This window comes from Vicugna pacos, chromosome 4 (assembly GCF_048564905.1).
Source record: "Vicugna pacos chromosome 4, VicPac4, whole genome shotgun sequence".
Classification (NCBI taxonomy): Eukaryota; Metazoa; Chordata; class Mammalia; order Artiodactyla; family Camelidae; genus Vicugna; species Vicugna pacos.
In genome coordinates, this window is record NC_132990.1 from 41,096,651 (window position 1) to 41,119,768 (window position 23,118).

General features: G+C 36.8%; 1 protein-coding gene and 1 pseudogene across 2 annotated transcripts in view; one reads left to right on the forward strand and one right to left on the reverse strand.

The window, feature by feature from the left end:
• Positions 1 to 23,118, reverse strand: part of TRPM6 (transient receptor potential cation channel subfamily M member 6) — a 121,637-nt gene that overhangs the window by 45,809 nt on the left and 52,710 nt on the right. For both annotated transcript variants that reach the window (XM_072959600.1, XM_015243670.3), the window contains exons 14-20: positions 22,094 to 22,234; positions 19,617 to 19,754; positions 17,837 to 18,117; positions 16,553 to 16,781; positions 12,548 to 12,700; positions 4,242 to 4,388; positions 1,259 to 1,387 (exon numbers count right to left, since the gene is read on the reverse strand). In XM_072959600.1, the coding sequence (XP_072815701.1) occupies positions 1,259 to 1,387; positions 4,242 to 4,388; positions 12,548 to 12,700; positions 16,553 to 16,781; positions 17,837 to 18,117; positions 19,617 to 19,754; positions 22,094 to 22,234 (1,218 nt within the window). The remainder of the gene's footprint in view (positions 1 to 1,258; positions 1,388 to 4,241; positions 4,389 to 12,547; positions 12,701 to 16,552; positions 16,782 to 17,836; positions 18,118 to 19,616; positions 19,755 to 22,093; positions 22,235 to 23,118) is intronic.
• LOC102536607 (dynamin-like GTPase OPA1, mitochondrial pseudogene) lies at positions 7,740 to 10,279 on the forward strand (annotated as a pseudogene).

Genomic DNA, 23,118 nt, shown 5'->3' on the forward strand with positions numbered 1-23,118 from the left:
TCGGATCACAATGGGATTTTGAAGACTTAAGTTATCTTTGGGAAATGAATTTTTTAAACAGTTCTTTAAATATATTTTAATGGCATTGTTAGTGCTGGTCAGTTATTTAAAAACCCAACCAGAAATGTAAAAGAAAAAAGTTTTTCTAGCTTTCATTAATCCTAAACTAACACTGGGAAGCACTAAGACATTTTAAAACTCAATACTGCAATGGAATATAGCTACAATTTCACTTCATGAGGTGTACAGACTCGTGCAAAGCAGACCGGTTTGAAACCAAAGAACCGTAATCTGGTCCTACTACTGCTATTTAGTGAGTTGTTAACAAATTACTCAGAATGTGATATTCGAACTCACTGTTATAAGAAATGACCCTTGCAACAGAGTATCAGACAAATTGAAATGTGAAACAGTAAACCTAGTTTCCTTGAAGCATAAAAACCGGTAGAATTTGCGTAACGTTTTTCTGCTAAATTGTTTTCTACAATCTATAAACTCCACAATAGTAATTAGCAGGCAATATAAGTATAATTCCTAAGAATACATTTACATAGTGTATAATGTTGGTCATATTAGCTCTAGGACAAAATCAATGTACCTAAATGCATAGAGTTAGAGACACATATACAGTGATACCTAAAACAGTCTAAGTCATAACTGTATGATTGTAGTTACAACTGCAAAGGAATATTCTTTTTTTTTTTTAATGACTCATTGCAAACTAAAAATGAAAAGTTTTCTTTGTTTTGATTCTTGGACTACTTGCCCCAGAGCAATTTTTTGCTTCAGTGTTCAAAAATGTTTAGTAGGAACTTTCAAAAGCTATAAGTAAATTATTTACATATTGCACAACTTTGCCCATTTATGAGCCACTCTGTGAAATGAAACTGATAATACGCAAGTAATGTTAGGCTATTAAAAAAAATCATTCTTACAAAAAAAAATCCTCTTCTGGGAAATCAAATAGTTGGAGTGTCTAATAACAACTAATACCATCATTCTAGGACTGAGAAACACACTAAGACATTCTTGAAAATAACTGCTTCCAAAGAGCAACAACCAGCAGAAAGTATCTGGCAACAATAAAAGGTTGAGATCAGAGATTTTTTCCCCCAAATACCCTTCCCATACACATAGCATGCAAATCAGGATCATTACCTGTCTCACCCCCATCCCTGACCGCTCCGTTTTCATCAGCAAAGCCCAGAACACCTCCAGCAAAGGCATGTAGAAGACAAAGGTAGAAGGGGTAACTCACCTCCCTGACTTTCTCAATGGCATTGGTGAAGATGTAAATGATCACGAGCCACTCTTGCACGCTGGGCTGGGGTTGCATCTCCACCAACACCGTGTAGGTGAACAGCATGAGGAATGCCAAATACACCATCTGTGAGGGGGACACAGGTTCCCTGGACGTGAGTGAGAGTCACAGTGGAGGATGCCAAGCAGACCCAGAAACGCACACGTGAATTTAAACATGAGTAACATGAAAATATAACTGGCCCACCTCTGATTATTGATGACCTAGTATCAAGGAAAGTACAAGAATCCAGTTTTCTAATCTAGGATTTTGTGGAAGGAATGAAGATCACTCTTCTCAAATGCATGCAGAGGGGCGCTGTCTCATCTTGTTGGTTCCTGACCAGAATTTTCAGAACCCTGCACATTCTGCTGTGGACCCTGTCAGACTAACAGCAAGCCAGGAGGGACTCACACACCTTCCCCTCCGCTGAAACACAGAAAACGTGTGCCCCAAGTATGCCAGAAGAGAGGTAGGCGACTATTCTCAAATGTAAGAAATTGTGATGTTTACTAATGCTAGGAGTTTTATTTTATGTTGATTAAAATATTCTGGTCAGTGGAAAAGTATTGTCCAACTGTGAGTCTTTGTAATTAAAGACTGTTGATGTTTTTATCTATAGCACTTAAGCACTCAGACTGACCCACGATAGACATTTAAGAAATGTTTGTTTAATTACTGTGTATAATTAAAGCTAGATTTTCAGTCTCTTCCAAGAATTAAGACACGGTAAACACATACACATAGACACGCAGTGACTAATAGCTCTGTGATCTTATCTAACATTCCTACCTTCTTATGATTGATTCCTAAAGGCAGAATAACTGGGCACACACATTTAAAACTGTGACACATTACTAAACTGCCCACCAGAAAGGCTTCACCAGTTTCCACAATCACCAACAATGCATGAGATGGTGCAGTCCTTTAAATAGCTTCAGAGACAACGCACAATGCTAGCTGAACAACACATATTAAAACCCCAGATCGATACAGAGAAAAGTGCCTGTGTGTGTGTGTGTGTGTGTGTGTGTTCTTACAAGAATTAGATTATTTTAACCCGGATCCCTATTTCTCGTATCTTTTTGAGCTCTACTTAAGTTTGATAAGTCTTCTTCTAAGCTTAGTTATACAGAGAATGGCTGAAACCACTTCTGACTAACCCATATGATCCTACATACAATACGTGGTATTTCAGGCAGGCATGATGGGTATCAGTATTGCCTATGAGTAAGGAGCTTCGTAGAGAAGCATGTTAAGAAAGTTAAAGTAAATTCTATTAATTCTATACTTCTCTAGGTCTATGTCTCAAAGTGTGAATACATTTAATGACCTCCTTAGGGACATAATTTAAATTTATTTGTACTATCAAGCAACCATTTTAAAAACTTGTTGTCATTGGTTTCATGGCGGTCAGGCACTAAAACACTGTAGATACTGGAATAAGGTATTGTTTCTGACTCAAAAAGTTTCTTTCCAATTCTTAAAAAGATATCCAAAAATGTTTACATTTTTGCTTTTTCATCATAGCATTTATAACAAGACACTGCTTCCATAAAGCACATGCACCACAAGCTGGCAGCGCAGCAGCCAAGACTGAAACGCCTGTGCTCTCTGCTAACACCGCCCACTGTGGTGGGCAGGCTGGCTGGCCAGTTTGTTCAACCTCTCAGCTATTTTTGCTGCTGTTGTTCTACTTGCTTAGCTTTGCTCCTCTCTCTGAGAGCTCATAAGCTGGACATTGCCAAGGAAAGAAATTCTTGAATACTCTTTACCCAACGATGTGACCATGGTTAAAATTTTCCTGGAGCTAGTATCAGGGTCTCTAGGATTTTCTGTTGCACATTCTCAAAAATGATGAAACCTCAACATTGGAAGGAAAATTTTGTCTTTGAAAACAGATAAAAATTATTCAGAGCTACGTGCTTATTCAGTAAGTATATGAAGTAAGTGTGTGATTAGGCAAGTAGATATTTTGAAATATAACACATTTGGACAAATATCCTTTTATAGTCACACTTCAAATGTTTAGAAATACACAACCTTGGCCATGAGCAATTTAACTATAGATAAGCATTAGAAAAATAAACACTGATTGATACATTATAAACTGACTATACTTCAATTTAAAAAAAGAGTAAACGACCCTACTGTACAGCATAGGGAACTATACTCAATATCTTATAATAAACCAAAATAAAAAAAGAATATGAAAAACAATATAACTGAATCATTTTGCCATATACCAGAAACTAACAGAACATTGTAAATCAACTATACTTCAATTTAAAAAAATGTTCTGTAGTTTTCATTAAAAAAAGAAAAATAAACACTAATAAATAAATGTGAAAGGTACTCAGTACATTTAAAGTACAGTTACTGCTTTCTCTGTATCTCTATCATTCATAATAGATTTAGTATTTGTTCATAGAATTCAACTTTTAAAATTTTTATTGCCCTCTTAATATTTATAAGCATCTGCTACTGAAGACAAAAAACAAACACCTGCATTTTTTTGGTCTATATTACACATTATTCCTACAAAGAAAAAATCGATTCAACTACTGATTTTTTTTTTATTTACCCAAGGTGGGAAAAGAATCCACCCCCATCACTTACTTCTACAACCACTATTGTTAATTTTATTGTTCCACAAATTCTCAGTACCAGCTGTGCTAACCGGAAATACTCAAAAAAAAGAAAAAGTAGAAAATGTTTATACTTTAACTCCCAAAGTAGGAGAGATCTGCCCTAACCTTTTCTTACCTCCCTCCAAACTTCTTTCTTACGTCCTCTGTCAGTCTTCCCATTAAAAAAAAAAAGGTTTACAGCATTTTCACTTTTTTTCCACAAATTGGTAAATCAAGCATATCATTATCAAAGTTATAATCAACAATTAACCCTCACAAAGAATAAATATAATTTTTGAAATGAGACCAACCGTATAAAACCAGAACTTGACAATTGGAGTATTGTAGAACTCATAGACTTTTCTGGACCATGGAAGGCTTTGGGGCTCACTCTTTAAACTGAACTGCTGATGTTCATCTGGTTTCTCATCAGGGCCTCTTTCCAAGTCACAGTCATTCTGTAAAATGAACAAATACTCATTTATTGTCAGAGGTTTAACTAAAATACCGACAGTTGCAAATATCTAAAATACAATATATTTCATAAATATAGAAATATAATAAAGACATTAGAAATTAATTAGACACCCACCTGCCAAATTGTAATCTTAATCTTGAAAGAAAACTACATGTGTTGTATAAATCTTTGACTGGGTAAGGAGCACAGAGCACTTTGGAAAAGCAAGCTGAGTCTCCCACAATCAGACCTACTCAAGCTAAGAGTAGTTCCAAGGATTTAAAAATGGTCTCTCTTCCTGTTCTGTTTAATCTCCTTTATCAGTAATTTTGGAACCTAAGGATATTCATAAAATCCTTGTGGAGTCAATAATAGATGATGTAATTATTTCCAAAATACAGGAGGACAAAATGGACACTAACAGTGATAACACCTTTTCCAAGTCACAGGAAAGTCAAGCACAGTGTGAGTCTGAGGATTCTGGCTTTGAGAGCTTCTCTACTCATTTATAACAGAGATTCTTTAAAGTTCATGGACTCTCTGAGCTTCTGGAGTTCCCTGAACCTCCTGAAGTTATATGCAAGTGTTTTTCTTACACATGCATTTTTTTTCTAGGGAGAACATCTTTAATCAGTTTCTCAAAAGTTATGTGTCCGCCTAAAGGGGTTAACCCTTGTAGGTGGTGAGCAATAAGAATTTGTGTGGCAGGGAAGCGGTTGCATGAGTGTGACTACACAGGTGTCCACACAGAAGCGCTTATAAAAAGAGGGGAAAAAAGAAAGGAAAAGAAAGGGAAAAAGCACGTGCAGCCTGGTTGCTTTTGAGAAGAGGAAATTCAGGGATACTGAAAGCAAAGCATAAGAGATGTCCTCCCACTTCATACATTTCTGGCTGGTTTTAGTCTTTTAATAGGAAACGCATTATTTTTGTAATGTTTAAAAGTCATATTAAATGGAAAGAAAGGAATGTTCCCTGGTGCCTCTCATTCTAGTACATTTCTCCAGCCTGTCCACAGAAGATCTCTCATGAGCACCAGACCTGCACGGTTACCAAGAATTTCCAAGTCAAGGAATGAGTCAAGTTTTGCTTGAACTGTCCATGTAATTGAAGGAAAATGTAATTTTTGAGGCCTCAGGCATCCAGGTGGGTTATCTCAGTGCCTGAATGAGAGTTCTGTCATTCATGTCACTTTGGACAGGGAAATTGGGTTTGTGACTTGGAGGTGTAGGAACTGACCCAGTTACTAACAGGTTTGAGCCAGCTTAGAGTTAAAATGGCTTGGAACCGATTAGAAGAGTCATCATACACTGTGATTTTAGCAACATCAGTACCACTTCAGAAAGACCCTAGAAAGCAATTTAAGTAATGATCTTGTTATTAAATAACTTCTCATTATTTTTTCTAAGAATGTTTCATTAGGACTTAATTATTCTTGACAGTTTCATATGGATTATACAGCACTAACTGAGCCTAACAATGTGGAACCATAAACTCATATTCAGGACTCTTATTTTTCCTTACGAGATGGTAAACACAAAAATATTTCACCTAGCTAACTTTTATTTTACTCAAATCTCTCTTGCGCTCTCTCTCTTTTTTTTAAACATTTTTTATTCAGTTAGAATCATTTTACAATGTTGTGTCAAATTCCAGTGAAGAGCACAATTTTTTAGTTATACATGAACATATATATATTCATTGTCACATTTTTTTCGCTGTGAGCTACTGTAAGATCTTGTATATATTTCCCTGTGCTATACAGTATAATCTTGCGCTCTCTTTCTTCCTCCCTCCTTCCTCCCTCCCTCTCCCCTCTTCTCTCTCCTTCTGTCTCTAATAAGAATCTGATACCAGCAAGCACACAGAATAAAATCATAACCACAACAATCAACTCTAATACAATCCATGCCTTTTTCCATTGTATTACATCTTTCCTATTTAATGATGTTCTGATAAAGTAGATTTTTGTTCAACTTTTTAAAGTATTTTTTCACTGTGATTTATCAACATGTCTAAAACTAAGCTCATCTTTCACCTTCCAAATCTTCTCCTTTTCCAGTTACCCTATGTCCCCTCGATATGGCTTTGTTTTACCCATCAACCTCTCAGTCATATTTGCTATCGCCCTCTCATCCATGCCCCATGTTCAAATCCTCTTTGACTCTTTGCTTAAAATCTGTCTTTTCCTCTCCATGCCCTTTGCTACTAACCCAGGCTAAAGCCTTATTACTTCTCACCTGGCTGGTTACACTAGCATAAGCTCTTTCTGTTTCCAGCCTATCTTCTTGCTACATCATCCTATACACTGGAGACAGAACAATTTTCCTAATGATCAGATCACCTTGCTATGGGTATGTTCACTGGCTCCCTGTAGGATAAAAATCATATTCCTTCATAGGATATACAAGTCTCCATGATCTAGCCTTAGTCTACCCTTCCAGCCACACCTGCAAATACCCGCTCTCTGTCCCATATCCGCTATAACCCAGACTCTAGCCATACCACACAACTTACAATGCTTGATATGCCCCTTGCATTTCCCATCTCTGGGCCCCTGCTTACAGTCTTTCTTCCCAATGAAATGCTATTTCCTCCCTTTATATCCTCAAGTCAAAGGTCAAACATCACCTCAAACATGAAGCTGTCACCAAACCCTAATCCTCACTGACTGATCCCAAGTGAGAAAAGTCTTCATCTTCCACTGGTTAACCCATTCTGCCATCTTGCTATAATTTATTGCTAAGAAAGCTCCCGTCCTCAAAAGTCATGCTTTCACAGGGTTAGCCTAAGATTCAAACTTCTCACGGCAAATTTATTTGCCTGCAGAAACTTCAGTAAGGAATTTTATAAAACTTTATTAAACAGATGCGGTATTTGATTCCATACAGCTCAGCTCAAGAATCATGGCCTTCTATGTCCTTGTTGCCATGGGCCTCCTCCTGGGTCGCTCCTGAAGCAGGAGCCAGACTGGGGCTGACACTGGGGCTCCTGCATGGCCACCTCAGTGGCTGTGTGACCTCCTCACTGGCAGGACGGGGCGACTACACTGGGCCACTATGACGTGGCCTGTGAGGTCTGCCAATCCTTAGTGAAACAGAGCTGACCACTACAAAAACTGCATCTGGTTTCATGAAGTATTTATCATCCACAACATCCCACCTTAAGCTTCTCAGAGTCCCCAATTCAGGACATCATTTCAGCAGTTCTCCTCTCTAACTAACCTTCCTTTATGTAGATTGAAACTTTCTCCAATTAAACATGGTTACCAGCCCCGCAGGAAGTTTTGGCCAGTGAGATTAGCTACAAGACTCTTAAAACTTGGATATCTCATACTATTGATGATCAAAGATATACTTGCGTGTCTGCTATGAGGGGTGACTACACAGTCAAAAAGACTTTTGATCAGTGGAAAGATATGATACCTGACCTTAGTGCCTATAAATAGATTGTGTCTGACATTGAATATATCTGTTTACAGAAAATTAGAAAAGCCCTTCCAATTCAGAGGACCTGGCAAAACTGGCACCCAACTTTGACAAGATTGTTGAAAGCCTCAGCTTTCACCACAGGTGCACCTGGAGAAACAGCATTTAGAGTGACAGATCATGGAACTGAAAGTGACAAGCACTACAGAAAGGTGGCAAAGAGAAAATCGACCAACTTCAAGAAATGCTTCTGGATAAAGTACCAGAGAATCTTGGAATGTTTGAAAAATGAACAAAGAATTGAGAAACGTAGTATTGCAGGAAGATGACAGACATCCACCAGAGGAAGCGTAAGAAATCTCTGATTGGCACACATTCTGAAGTTCTTGATGTTCTGTCTGATTATGATGCTGATTGTAATACACAAGATCATGTGCCAAGGTAACACTGTGGTTAGAGATCACAGTGCTGGAAAAATAACTAGTGTGTTGGAAATGATTGCTCAAGTACAAATATTCCGGAGAAGATCTGGGGAGGTGATGACACATTTTCCAGTGAAGATGACTCTGAGTGAAGGTTCTCACCTTGTGGCTTTGTTTAAGGATAGTTCCTGGGAGTTTGGTCCTATCAGAGAGAAAGACCTTGCTGCAGTAAGACATGAAATAGAACTCTGAATACGAGAAAATGTGAAAGAAGGCTGTACTGTTAGCTCTGAGACCATGTTCTTAAGTGTAAAGGCCCTGAACTACGGAGGACGGTGCTTGTAGACCTACCAGGTGTGACTAATACTGTGACATCAGGCACAGCTCCTGACAGACACGAAGGAAACTATTTTCAGTATCAGCAAAGCTTCTATGCAGAATCCTACTACCATCACATGTGTATTCAAGATAGATCTGTGGATGCTGAATGCAACATTATGACAGACTTGTCCTCAAGCAGATCTTCAAGGAAGGAAGGTGGTATTTGTTTTGACCCAAGTAGACCTGGCAGAGAAAAATGTGGCTAGTCCAAGCAGGATTCAGCAGATAACTGAAGGAAAACTCTTCCCAGAGAAAGTTCTAGGTTATTTTGCTATTATAACAAGACAAGAAAACAGCTCTAAAAGCACTGGAGCTATAAGAGAACATGAAGGAGAATTTTGGGGGGAATTTAAGACTCCTAAATACAAGTGTGCTAAAGACACACCAAGTGCCTACAAGAAATTGAAGTCTTGCTGTATTGGACTACTTTTGGAAAATGGTATGAAAATCGATTGAACAACAACAGGCTGATGGTTTCAAAGCAACACATTTTAACCTTGAAACTGAGTGGAAGAATAACTATCCTTGCCTGCGAGAACTTGACCGGAACAAACTATTTGAAAAAACTAAAAATGGAACCCTTGGTGAAGTTATCAGTCGAAGCAAGGTTATACCCAAACAGGGGGAGGACGTCCTTCAGCCATCTTTGTGGGAATGAGTAGTAACTCATGCGAGTGAAACGTCTATCTTCTGGCTGCACAGACCATGAATGCAGGGACTTTAACACTATTGTGGATGTCAAACTTAAACAATGGACGGATAAACAGCTTCCTAATAAAGCAGAGGCTGCGTGGGAGACCCTACAAGGAGAATTTTCCCACTTCATGACAGAACCAAAAGGAAAAGAGCATGATGACATAACTGATAAACTGAAAGAGGCTGTTAAGGGAGGAAGCGTTAAATGCCACAAGTGGAACGATTTTGCGGAGGACAGCCGGAGCGTTATTCAACACAGTGCTCTAGAAGACCAGTCCGTGTCGGATAAACAACACTGGGATGCAGCCATTTATGTTACAGGAGAGGCTCTTCAGGCTCGTCTCAAGGATACTGAAAATGCAGCTGAAAACATGTTAGGTCCAGAATGGAAAAGAGATGGTTATACCGGAAGAATCAGTGTGTTCCCAAGGACAGTGTGTTCACAGTGAAACCAAGAAAGAACTGGAGAAGATGTTGAAATGTAATGAGGAGCACCCTGGTTATCTTGCAAGTGATGAGATAACTATGGTCCAAAAGAAACTTGAATCCCAAGCAGTAGAATAGAAGTAGATCCAAGCTTGATTAGGGATATTTGGCACCAAGTCTATAGAAGACATTTCTTAAAAAACAGCTCTAAATCACCGTAACCTTTGTTGAAGAGGCTTTTATTACTAACAATGGCATTTTGTAGATTCTGAGTAGGAAGGTAATGATGTTGCCCTGTTTTGGCGAATACAATGTGTGCTTGTTGTCGCCTGAATACTTTAAGGCAGCAACTCCCAAACACTGAAGTCAGGCAATTAAAGAAAAATGTTAAAGAGGTATTGGAAGATTTTGCTGAGGATAAGGAGAAGAAAGTTAAATTGCTTACTGCTAAACGAGTTTAATTGCCTGAAGACTTCAAGAAAGTTAGAGAAATTCAAGAAAAACTTGATGCATTTATTGAAGCTCTTCATCAGGAGCAATAAATTGTAATAAAATTCTACTCATAATATGATCACCTCTGCATACATCTGAAGAAAGAAAATGCCAAAGTCTTTTGTTCTCCCTTTTTTCTTCTGCTGTTCCACCTTCTAAACATAAAGTCATAAAAAAATTTTTTTAAATAAAAAAATAATAATTAAAAAAAAAGAATAATGGTCTTCCCCTATTACCAGCAGTGCTTTCATCATATTTATTATTACACTATTACCATGGTGACAAAGCACAAAGACACTCTAAAAGAGCATCTATGTTTCACTCACCTTCGGTTTTCCCCCAAAATGCACAATGCAAATTGTGCTCCTCAGCTAATCAAGCATGTTATACTTAATTAGCATTATGAAATTTTATATGTCCCACCAAACCCTGCCTCCATGCCTTCCCTCTGATTAACAAAGTTCTAAACACAAAGCAGATAATCCAAAACTGTTGCTTTAGTTAAATTCAAAGATGAAAGAACATTGTTACTGTGACTATAATCCATTCATAACAGAACAGATGTGAAACACTTTTCCAATAAATGCTCTAAACTGAACAATAGTGAGGCATCGTGGATATTCTGTCTGATTATGGGCTCCATGGTGGCAGAGACCACATCTGCCTTAGTTAATGAAGTGCCCCCAGGATTTGTCTGACACATGGAAGGTGGCTATTAAACATTCACTGAATTATTCATTGACATGGTCATGTCCAAACCACCCGGGTGAGTGATTGCTATAAACAGAACCACTGTAATTACATCCAAAATTTAACTTTTCAAGGAACAGTGAGAACTTATTATCTTTTTTTTTTTAATGTTAATTACCATTCAAGGAAGGAGTTCTTTCCCTAAGAGTCTCCCCTTTAGGAAGAACTGCTTAGTGGAATGCTCCAGCTATCTACAATGCCTTTAGTATCTGTGAAAGCTAATCTTTTTATGAAACCTCAAGAACCAAAAGTGAAGTTACATCCACTTCCAAAGTACTATTTGCTACAAACTGCCAACATATTTACATATTTATTTGTAGACAGATAGATGATAAACAGCTTTCTTCATTGTTCACTTCAACAAGCTTAGTAAACAATGCAAACATCTAATTAAGTATAAAGCCAAACAGAATGTCTCACATATAAAGATTGCCTTCTATTTCTAAGAGGGTTAGGCCAGCACTATATTTCTTCTCTTTCCTTAAAAATAAAATTGAAATGGTCTAAACTTAGTAACTAAATCATCTAGCCAGTATAATCACAATTATCACAACTTGACAAGCCCAGCTTTGCAAAGGATAACTTCTCACACACTCCATAGAAGTTAGAATGTACCTACCATCTTGGACTCTGAGAATCCCAGATAGAACTATCAGGCTTAGAAAAGTAAGGAGCGGGTGGGGCCGGGGGTGGGGAGTGGTGGAAGAGAAGAGAAACACATGTATACGCATGATAACCAAAATATTTAACAACTGATCTGGTTAACTGATCTGGCATTAACCAATCAGAATGGATGCTCAACCAATCACAACAGAAGCCAGCCATACAAACTAATTATAATTCTTTTTCATTTACCATTTATCAAATATGCTTTTAAATATTATCACTAATACCTCATAAGTGCAAAAGCACATCAGACAAGTAGCTAGCTACAGATGCCTCACTGAAGTATTAAGTAACAGGAAAGATGTTTACTACACCTCACAGTAAATGACAACTTTATAAAAGCAATGATCCAAGCTGAAACATCAATTCAAAAAATATATGCACAGGCAGCATATTGGAGGCTCTCCAGTGAAAACAAGGTGCAAGAGAAGTAGCTCAGGTGACCCAGGGAAGAGTATACATCTGGGAACTCAAGTAAAACCAGTCATGCTGATTAGAAACAGCAAATGAAAAAAACGGTGGCATGAAACAGTAAAGATCAATGCAAATTCTAAACCAGCATCTTTTTAAATAAATATTTTTAAGAGATATGAGGCATCCCTTATTATACCTTTAAAGAAATTGTAAGTCCATTCATTCCACTAGTCACAAAAGACAATAAAAAGTTAAACAGCTTTCAAGACATAATAAAGTCTTTGATTTTGGCCCTGAGGTAGAAATAGGGTATTTTGCTTAATCATATATGGAGATTACTTAGAACTATCATACATGCTATAACTTGACCATAGTATAACATGATTAAGATTGTTAAAAAATTTGTTAAATAAATAAACTTTGTGTATGTGTATATTTGTGTGCAGTCAATGCCACGAAAACTTAGTTCACTATGATAGTACACTAACCGTCGAAGCACTTTCCTTGGTGGTACTGGGGTTCTGCTCATCATTATACCATGTGAACTGGAAGTCCTGGGACTGGGGAACATGTGACATCTCTGCTTTGCTTTTAAATCCCAATGTCAAAATGGCGGGTGGTAAAAAAATACTTATGATGATCTTTAAAAGGAAAGAAAACAAAATACTAGGGGTTATACAAGGCACAATTATGATTCAAATGAAGTTGACTTTGGTATATACAAAGCATCAGATCCATCCCCAGTTCGGCTGATATCCTAATCCTATACATCCTTTTTGACTCAACAATTCAAATTCTAAAAGGGTCTCCCTCAGAAATACTCATCAATCCAAGCATATGTAGATAAGGATGTTCACTGCATGGTTATTTGTAATAGCAAAACATTAGTGTCAACTTAAATGCCCATCTATAGTGGGATAGATGATGTAGGACAACCTAACAGTGGAATACAGGCAGCCCTTCATATCCACAGGTTTCACAGCCACAGATTCAACCAACTGCGGACTCAAAATATTCCAGAAAAAATTCAAGACAATTCCAAAATGCAGAACTTGAATTTGCTGCATACTGGCAATTATTTACATAGCATTTACATGGTATTAGGCATTATAAATAATCTAGATGTGTAAGTTATATGCAACTACTACACCATTTTATATAAGGGACTTGAGCATTCATGAATTTTGGTATCCTTGAGGGTCCTGGAACCAAGCCCCGACAGATTTCGAGACAACTGTACTATGCAACCTTTAAAAAGACAAAAGCAATTTTGAATATAATGAAAGTTTTATAAATATATAAAGCTTTATATGTATATGTGTGTATATATATATACATACATATACACATACATGTATATACATATGTGTGTGTGCATATATATATATATTTAGTGGAGATCCTGGGGATTGAACCCAGTACTTTGTGCATGCTAAACACACACTCTACCACTAAGCTATACCCTCCCTCTGTTAAGTTTCCTTTAATGAAAAAGAATATGAAAACAAATATATGCATATATATATATATATGACTGGGACATTACGCTGTACACCAGAGACTGACACATTGTAATTGACTATAATTCAATTTATAAAAAGGAAGTTATATTGTTAAGTTTAAAAAGAGCAAGTTATAAGATACACATTACTATATATAAAATAGATAAACAACACGGACCTACTGTATAGCATAGGGAACTATATTCAATTTCTTATAATAAATTATAATAGAAAAGAATCTGAAATATATATGTATATATATATAGGTGTGTACGTATAATTGAATCGCTTTGCCGTACACCTGAAACTAGCATTGTAGATCAACCACATTTCAACAGAAAGGGAAAAAAATAAATAAAAAATAAAAAGAGGAAGCTATAGAATAACATGCATAGTGTAATCCTTCCTTGTAAATGTTTTTTAATTTAAAAACATATATGCATTTGAAAGTTTAAAAATATGTATACCACACTGTTATTATTTATATCTGAGGCAGGGCAGTGAGAAGTATTTTGCAATGACCATTTTGCTTAATAATTCTTTAAAGCCACTAAGTAGTTATTATCACATAAAACACATTAAAATTTATTCATATTATAAAATCAAGATTATAAAAACATACCAAGTCACCATCTATCTATTAGATCCCTCCCCCATCTTACACATATATTTCCTCTGCCAGTAAAACCCAACGAAGGTATAAATCTAGACAGCCATAATTTTTTCATTCTATTGCTATCACTCATGAACTTATTTATAGTCTATTCAGAATCATTTTTATGTTCAACTTGCACAGCCTTTCAGGGTAAAGCATTTAGAAGATTTACTAAATGTTGTGAAAATCAACTTGTTGAACATTATTCTCTCTTTCAAGGTAAATTAGGCCTGTTATTCTGGGATTCAGTGAATGAAAATAAGATTAACCCTGGCTATATACCATCCATGATTGAAAAAACTGAAGTCATATCCTTGTCAGCTTTCTTTTGTTTTATGCTGAAATGAGTTTCTGTTGTTTTGTTTCAAAGTCTGACCTCCTGTGAGGGTTCTCTGGACGTTTCCCCGTTCTGATAGGGACTGGCTTCTTTGTGTTTGTTTTCTTTTCAGATGTAGAACCCAAAATACATGCAGTCTTCTAGGTCTGCAAACGTCATGGTTACAGGCACAATGATATTACACTGATTAATTCCTAACCCACTTCCTGAAAAGGCTCCACATTCTGTTGCCCTTGACCCTTGCAGAACAACTGGCTTGTGAAACAGTTTTCAGTGATGTCAATATTCCATTTCCAAGGAATAGGTTGGAGTCTATTCCCTAAAAGCACTGAAATCAGTTTTCCCTTCCACGTAAAACTCTACAAGGTCTTCCTCCAGTCTTCATCCACTTGGCATTAGTCTAACCGGGACATCTTACAATTATTTGCAAAAGTGTTCCCCAAACTCACAAGCCAAGCAGCAATGAATTAGTACCTAGGCATGGAGAGCAATATGGTTTACTGCAGCTCAGAGGTTTTATGTAGCTAATTCAACCTTCTTTGTCAACTCACTACGTTTTGGGGCAAAACATTTAGTCTTGCTTTCACTTAAGTCTCTTTGTTGATATAAGGTCTATGGGGAGCAAAAAGTTACTAAGTTCTCAGTAATAAGGATTTCTATTCAACTAAAGTATGTACAGGACATAGCCATTGGGAAAATTAATTCTCAAAATTCCAGCTGTCTATATCCCATTTCACTCTTTGAACATTTCTAAAGAGTTACTGCCAGAGCTTATGTATCTAGAGGTGGACCCATTCACATCTCTCCTTCAGCATTTCCAAAGCTGAAATGGAAACAAATCAAAGGAGAACTTCTAGAAACAATTGTTGTTTCTCTGATATTTTGTTCAAGAGGAGTCTGTGAGAAATAATTTCTGGTTGACATTTCTCTTATTTCTGCAATCTCAGTGGTGGAATTAAAATGTACAAGCTCTGTTATACATTTTATATCTTATATGTTTTATTTCATTGTATTTTCTATGTATGCCCAACCAAAATATATATTTTTAGAACAGTTATTCTATTTGGGACATGTCAGACTTTTAAGAACTCCGAAGAATAAAATTAAAATATAAAATATAGTCTTATGTAGATCTTAATGCACATGTCTTATCCTTATATTCAGTTTCATAAGCATATAGATTTCTTTTTTTTAAACAGTAACTTTGTTTGTTTGTTTGTTTGTTTAGTGGTTTTTTTTGAGGGGGAGAGGGTAATTAGGTTTATTTTATATTTTTAGAGGAGGTACTGGGGATTGAACCCAGGACCTCAGGCACGTTAAGCATGCACTCTGCTACTGAGCTATACCCTCTCCCCCAGCACATGTAGTTCTTAAGCTTGACCGTAACTTGAAGCTTTAGGCTTACGTTTAATGTCAAAAGTTAAATGTCTTTAATAATTAACTAAATTATTCTTGATAATTCAAGATGAGAAAAGAGGCTAAACCATAATGGAATAGAAAAATATAGAGACAATGGTGTGAACGAATATGTTTTGAGGGCAGCTTTATAAAACAGCCATTTATTCCCTGAAACATCATGTTGGATGAGCAGAACAACGGAAATTCCTAATTTTATTTAGTTTATTATCTGTTAGTATTCTTAAGCTGGGGAAAATTTCACTAAAAAGTCTCATTTACTTCTGCTATAATTACCTGAGGCAATGGGCTTTACCAATAATGAGTTCTTGCACGTGTTTGTACATGATTTTTACTTCTCCTCACCACCTTCTTATGAGTATACCTTTGTGATGGACAGAGATGGTATAATTATGCCCATATTTTAAAAGAAACTGTGGTAGTGGGAGAGGTTCCAGTGGGAAGATCCCAGCTCACCCATGAGAATCAAAAGTATTAACTGGTTTTCCTGAAGGTATTCTTCAGGAACAATGGAAAAATGAACTCAAGAGCATAGGCCTTCAGACTAAACTAACATTAAACTCTATCAAACAAGTAGATATACCTTTAACCAAGAGTTTTTCCTCATTTTCAGGCGCCCCATCCACATGTCCGTCAGTAGCATTTGGGTACAAGTATGTGAAACAAAGGGCCTCAATCCTCCAGAAACGGCCAGTTTCAAACAGGTAGAATTGCTCCAGTTCTTGAGTTCATAGGTCAGCAGTTTCATGGCCATTCTTTCATTCTGTTTGAATGCCTTCTCCAACATGTCCAGGGCAAGCTGGCCAAACTGTCTGCAATGACACAGGGGTGAGTGGCAAAAACAAAATGCAGGTGTCAGCTCCAGAAATGTTCAAAGAGACTAGATATGAGACTCAGAAAAGACCAGTGCAGAAGAGGGAACAGTAACAATCTCGGTTTGCAGAAGCTGTTTTAAAGGGAGTGCTGCTCAGGAAATGGATTGTTCTGGAACAGAATGAGAGGGTTCCCACTGTGGCATAGAGAATTTGGCTTACATCAGGAGTGCCTGAACTATTCATGGAGAGAAGCCACCCCACACCACAAAACAAGCTATGTATGGCTTGTTTGGGGGCTCCTTGATAAGACCTAATAAAGAATTTTTTTTAACATAGACTATTTAAAGCCAAACTAGCAATTATGGAAAAACTGTGGAAACTGCCCTGGCCTTTTTTTCTTTTTTTTTTTTTTTAAAGATTTTACAAAATACACAGATGACTTAAGTAGGAAGCTGGGCCTGGAGACACCCCCAGGTGATTTTCTCGGAGGTTGTTTTCTCTAAAAAGTAGACAGTGTCATTCTCTGGAATCTTTTTCAATCAAAATTATAAATCAGTTTCTATTAATTCTAGCTTCTCTTCTTTCCCTACTACTATAATGCATTAGTAACTTAAAAAATCAAAACTTTTCTATCTTCCACCATCACTCTCTGGTCCTTTAATACATAATATATATATTTGTTTTCCTGCCTGAGAGGTACGTAAAGTAAATAACAAGTTTTAATATTAAAGAGTTTGAGAGTTGAGAGGGACTTTCAAAATCATTCATTGAACATTTTATAGTTAAAAAACTGAAGTCCTGAAATCTAGTCAAGTGACCGGACAACTAGCAAACAGCTGAACTAAGACTAAAACCCAAGCCTCCCGACTTGAGGGCCACCTCTCTTCCCTTTATTCCTTAAAATACCTCAAGACTTTAATTTATCAGACAGTCCATGAAACGCACAGCTACAAGTCCACTCGCATGACAAGTTCTAGGCCGAGGGAGATCAACCTGTCTGACCATTCTAAGAACTGTCGCTGTTCAGTAGGAAGTGAAGAGAGAAGTCCTACTTTGAGTAGTTTTTCAGCTCTTCCGAGGCGTCGTCCACCATGTTGCTCTCCTTGGCTTCGTGGGCCATTGCTCGGTAGAGGATACAAGCAATCACTGCCTTGACCGTGGCCTCCTCTCCGTGCTGCCAGAAGAACATGGCCATCTTCTGCCTTTTCATTAGCACAGCCCAAACCAGCAGGTCATTGTATGGATACATAAAGCCCATAGACTCAGGGTCATCTGATACATTTTGTTCTTCTCTTGACTTCTTCCTTGATTTATGAAGGGCTATGGGGTTTTCCTATTCAAAAATGAAACAGGAATGGGTTTCCAAATACACAGATGCATGATGTTCTACCTGATGAAACATATCAGGGATCTTAGAGACATTTTTAAAACACTGAAAAGAGATGGAAATAATAATAGAAATTTATAAACCAGAAACCAAAATTTGGGCCTTTTAAGGCAATCTACATCTTGGCACTTCTACTAGCCCCAAGGTCCCTGGGGTGAGACACCTCACACTCACTTAGCACAACTTAAAAAAAAACACTACACCTTTGGAACAGAACCACTAACTATATGACAAGTTTTAATTGCTCAAGGAAATGGGCTGAGATAACATATTTGATAAATAAGAACTATAAAAAAAAAAAACACCAACTCTAACCTCACCTTACAAATAGATTCATTACCTTCCTCTTAGAAAAATGTCACTAGTGGTGCCAACATTAATCCAGATAGATTGGTTTTTTTTTGATTTCCCTTACTCTGGCTATATTCTTCTAGTGATGGTAACAGGTAATAAATGAAACACTCTTCTTTAGCTGGTAAACCCACACTTTACAGCTCATCTCAGAAACCACGCTCTAGCCTCACACAGTCTTCTATATCACTCTGTAGGTATTTTATTTCAGTGCTCATTATATTACTTTGGGGAGGGTGGGACCATTTCTCAGTCATCATTGTGTCTTCTCCAATCCACCTGCATCTCATATTCAACCAAGCACCCAAAATAATGCCTGGCAAATAATAAGATTCAATAATTACTCTTTTTAATTAAAGGGGATCATAACACAAGTTTAACAAGCTTCCTCTATTTCTATAAATAAAGGGAATTTTGTTTCTTCATTGATTGTGACCAAGGGTAATTTTAATGGAATATCTTTTCATTCTAAGAGCAATGGAAAGCAAACCTCTTTCAGCCAACATAGGAACCATTTATACGGAAACTCCTGAGCAGAAGCACTCACCCCCAGAGGAGAAGGGGATTGAGGTAGTACAGGGAGAGGGGCATAATGTTGCTCTCACACACATACACACTGAAATACATTGTCATTGTCATACTGTAATAATAGCTAAAATTAATTTCCAGAGAGCTTCAAAGGGGAAAAAATAAGATGTGAGAAGCAGTCTGAAAGAGAAGCAAAGGAGAAGGAAGCAGCCATCTCCAGTGAGCCTTGGGGAAAAGGAGATGACAGTGCAGTGCTGGGCTAGTGATTCTATTTCTTGGTACCATCCCAAGGACAGACTTCCCGAGTCATCATCTGGACGTGGCAGGTAGGAACAAGGAAGGCAGCCTGAGGTGTCGGCCCCAGCAACCCTCAGGTGCCTGTCCTGGGCATTTGCTCATCGTTGTTAAAGAAGAGCGGTTATTATGCTTTTGACTTATGCCATCTGTTTATGGTGCTTATAAATGGTCCCTCTATGTGTATCTCCCATTCTCCAACTTTAAATAAAGTAAAGATCACAGTCTGCAAGACAATTCTATTTTCCAATCTAAAAATAAGTAAGTAGTACCTTGACTTTGTAAGGCTGGGCAGTTCTAATGAACTGAGAATGCAGTGTGCTTTCTGCAGATTCCTTTCTGTTTCCTGAGCGGTGTCTCCGGTGAAGAGGGGGTGGCTGGGAAAGGGCTTGAGCCAAAGTGCTCACTCGCTAGCATATGTTATTTTATTTTTTAAATAGAACAAAAAGGTTAAAAGATGATTATAGTGGTAACAATTAACATTTTATTTTTAGACAACAATAAAACCAAATGTAACACTGTGTCCCCCCAAATATCCAATGGTTCTGTCTCTCACCCATAATTAGTAATTAATTACTCATCCAACAAGAGCCTCCCATGCTCTCCTTATTAAGCACACTGTTATTTCCAAACATCTTAGAGAACATGCTCTTTTGTTCCCTATTATATATCTGCATTCCTTCTCCATGTGGAAATTCCATTAGAATCAATGGATGTTCTATATCTGGGACAAGTTCAGAATAGGCAATAAAGATCCACAGTTCTGATAAGAAATAGTTCCCATTCACAAACAGCTCCAAGGTGAAGCTTAAGTTAGAAAGTTACAGAATTTCTTCAAGTGTTATACAACGTCACTGCTGGAATTTCAGTGGTGAGGCCCAACAGCAACATAATTAATTGCTTGTCAGCATGAAGCTTTCATCAATTAAAAACAAAAACAAAAGAGAGCATTCTTAAGGGAATTACAAAAAAAATTCATGATACACTTCATTACTTTATTTTTTTAGTTTGTGTTTTATAGGTATAAATTGGACAGAAGTGATGAGGTGATGAGGCAGGCCCAAACTTTTTAAAGATAATACTCAAATTATTATCATTATTATTGTGATACAGAATTAATAGTGTCACTAGTAATAATCATAATGAGTATTAGCATTAACAGGAAAAGGAGGTTTCTCATATTCCAGGTATCACTTTATTTAATCATTTTGATAAATTTATGAAAGAGGGATTTTATTATGATCCCATTATTATCCCCATTTTATAGATGAAGAAACTGACATGCAGAGAGATTAAGCTTCTCACTCAAGACTACACAGCTACTAATGAGCAAAACTTAGATTTAGTCCCAGATCTTTCTGACTCCTAACCATGTATTTGCTATGATCTAACTTACTAGGAAACACAAAAAACTCTATATTCCTTCACTAGAAAATAATCAGAGAAGTGAGTAATTTCCTACCCATTTCTAGAAAGGACATTACGGGAACCATCCTAGCAGGCGTCCCCCTGGGTCACATGAAGGCCACAGTCAGTCCTATACCTGCCACTGGTAAGTCCATAGTAAGGTATATTTTGTTTAAATGAAGGAGCTGATTCCTCAAGTGTATCCCTACGCCTTTGAAATTCAAAAAAAGAACATTTTTCTCTATGAGATTTGGGTTTCTTTTTGTTTTGTTTTTTCATATCCTAAAGCAAAGTTGGACTTTCACTTTGCCTCATTCTTGATAAATAAAGGTCAAAAGTAGCTTGATATTCTAGACTTTGCCCTAAAGTATCTTTCCACTGTCATCCTTCACAATCTTCTGGCACCTCCTCAGTGACAAAGGTCTCCTTGTCACTACAAAACCACACCCTGTTGTCCACAGCACTGTCTTTCACTGCTCCTGCTCTTCTCTCAGCCAAAAATGCCCAAACTACCTTTCCTAACACTTCCATTGTCCTCTAATAAGAAGTAGGTCTTCAAATAAAACCAAAACAAATAAATAAAAAAGAAAAGAAAAATAAAAACAAAGACCAAAAAAGAAAAAAAATTAAAAGAAAAAAATTTTTAAACAAAAAGCAAAAGAAAAAAGCAACAAAAAATAATAAAAGAAAAAATGCAAAAACAAACAAAGAACAAGGCTCTTCAGTTTACTGATCTATGATGGTAATTTTAAGAAACAAGTAATGTTTTCTCTGTTAATCGACTAACCAGCAACTCTAATTTTACATTCCTAGACTTTCAAAACTATAATAGAAAACAGAATATGTACAACATGTATTTTTACATGGTACATTCTGCATGCATCTTCCAATGCAATCCCTGTGTACTTGTCCCATGTTTGCCATCTCCAGGCTCTGTACCTGCTATGAGTTTATGGATCTGATTCTATCAAGACTTTCACTTCTGCATTTTCAAAAGAAAAAGAAACATATGGAAAGGACCAGTCATCTCTCCCTCTAATCTTCCTCACCACAAACTTCTATGTCAGTATAGCACATATTATATCCTGTTTTGTATTATGTCTAGTTATCCATAAATCTGTTTCCTCTAAGAGTTTCTAAATTCCTGATCTTTATGTCTATCCCACGCCAGCATGCCAGCACTAAGCACAGTAATTTACATGTAGCAGCTGTTCAATAAATGTCACTAAATAGCACGTCCATTTTGGAAATGCTTTCCATCCAAATTTCCCAAGCCATTTTTCTAAAAGTGTTAACTTCTAGTAATCCTTAATTTCACTAGGATACTTTTCAATTACGCTACCTTGTTTTTGTTGTAGAGGTTGTTGTAGAGGGTTCTGAAATTTTTTCTAGTGTAGCTGCTACGATACGCTCCACCAATGAGGTATTCTATTACCAGTCCAATGTCAATCAGCGTTATTCTGTAGACTGAGAGAAGGGTATGCTGAAACAAAAACATATAACACATTGTAACTTTCAGTTCTCCTTCTCTATTTCTTTTGTCATGTCACTAGAACATAACCAAATCAACTGCAAAGAGGGAAACTTATACTCTTCAACCATCTTTACAAAGTAATCAATTAATATGGCCAGCTACTGAAATACCCTACTTCTTCAAATGGGAAAAAATACTTAGATTTGATATGTTCTTTGTTTCATACACATGAAACGTCTGCTTATTGTGCTCATTCACTCTCTTTTTCTCTCTCTGTCATGCATACACACACTTTAGAATAAAATACATTTAAAAAGAGTGTAAAAGATTGTTTTTAACTGGAAACGATAAACTAGTACAGAAAAGTATAAATACTGGAGGCTAAACTGGAGGATCCAAAATTAAGTTAAATCTTCAGCCTCTCTCTTCATTGAAATGGCTGTAACACTTTGCACTGTGTTGACTACATCATACACAAAACAAGAACATGGAAGGAAGTAGAACAAACAGAAACAAGGAACGTGAAATGGCAGAACTAAATGAGATATCAAAACATGAGGCTATGCCAAGACAAATACAGTTGGTAGGAGGCCCGAGCAGCAGATTGCCAAGCACATGAGTCTTAGTGTAAATGAAAATTATTTTGACCCCTTAAAAGACACCTTACTGCCTCCTCATAACTGTTATCTCTTAACTGTCATTCATAGTACATTTGTAAAGGCACAGAGTGCTGAGCAAGGTCTTCAAAATAAACAGATTGTGAGTAACATTCACAAAGTTTTGAACAAGAAATAAGATTACATATATAAGTAAATGTAAATAATTTAATTTCTCATTTTCACATTAATAATTTGCTTTTTTAAAGGAACACAAATAATGTTCTTATTTGATGT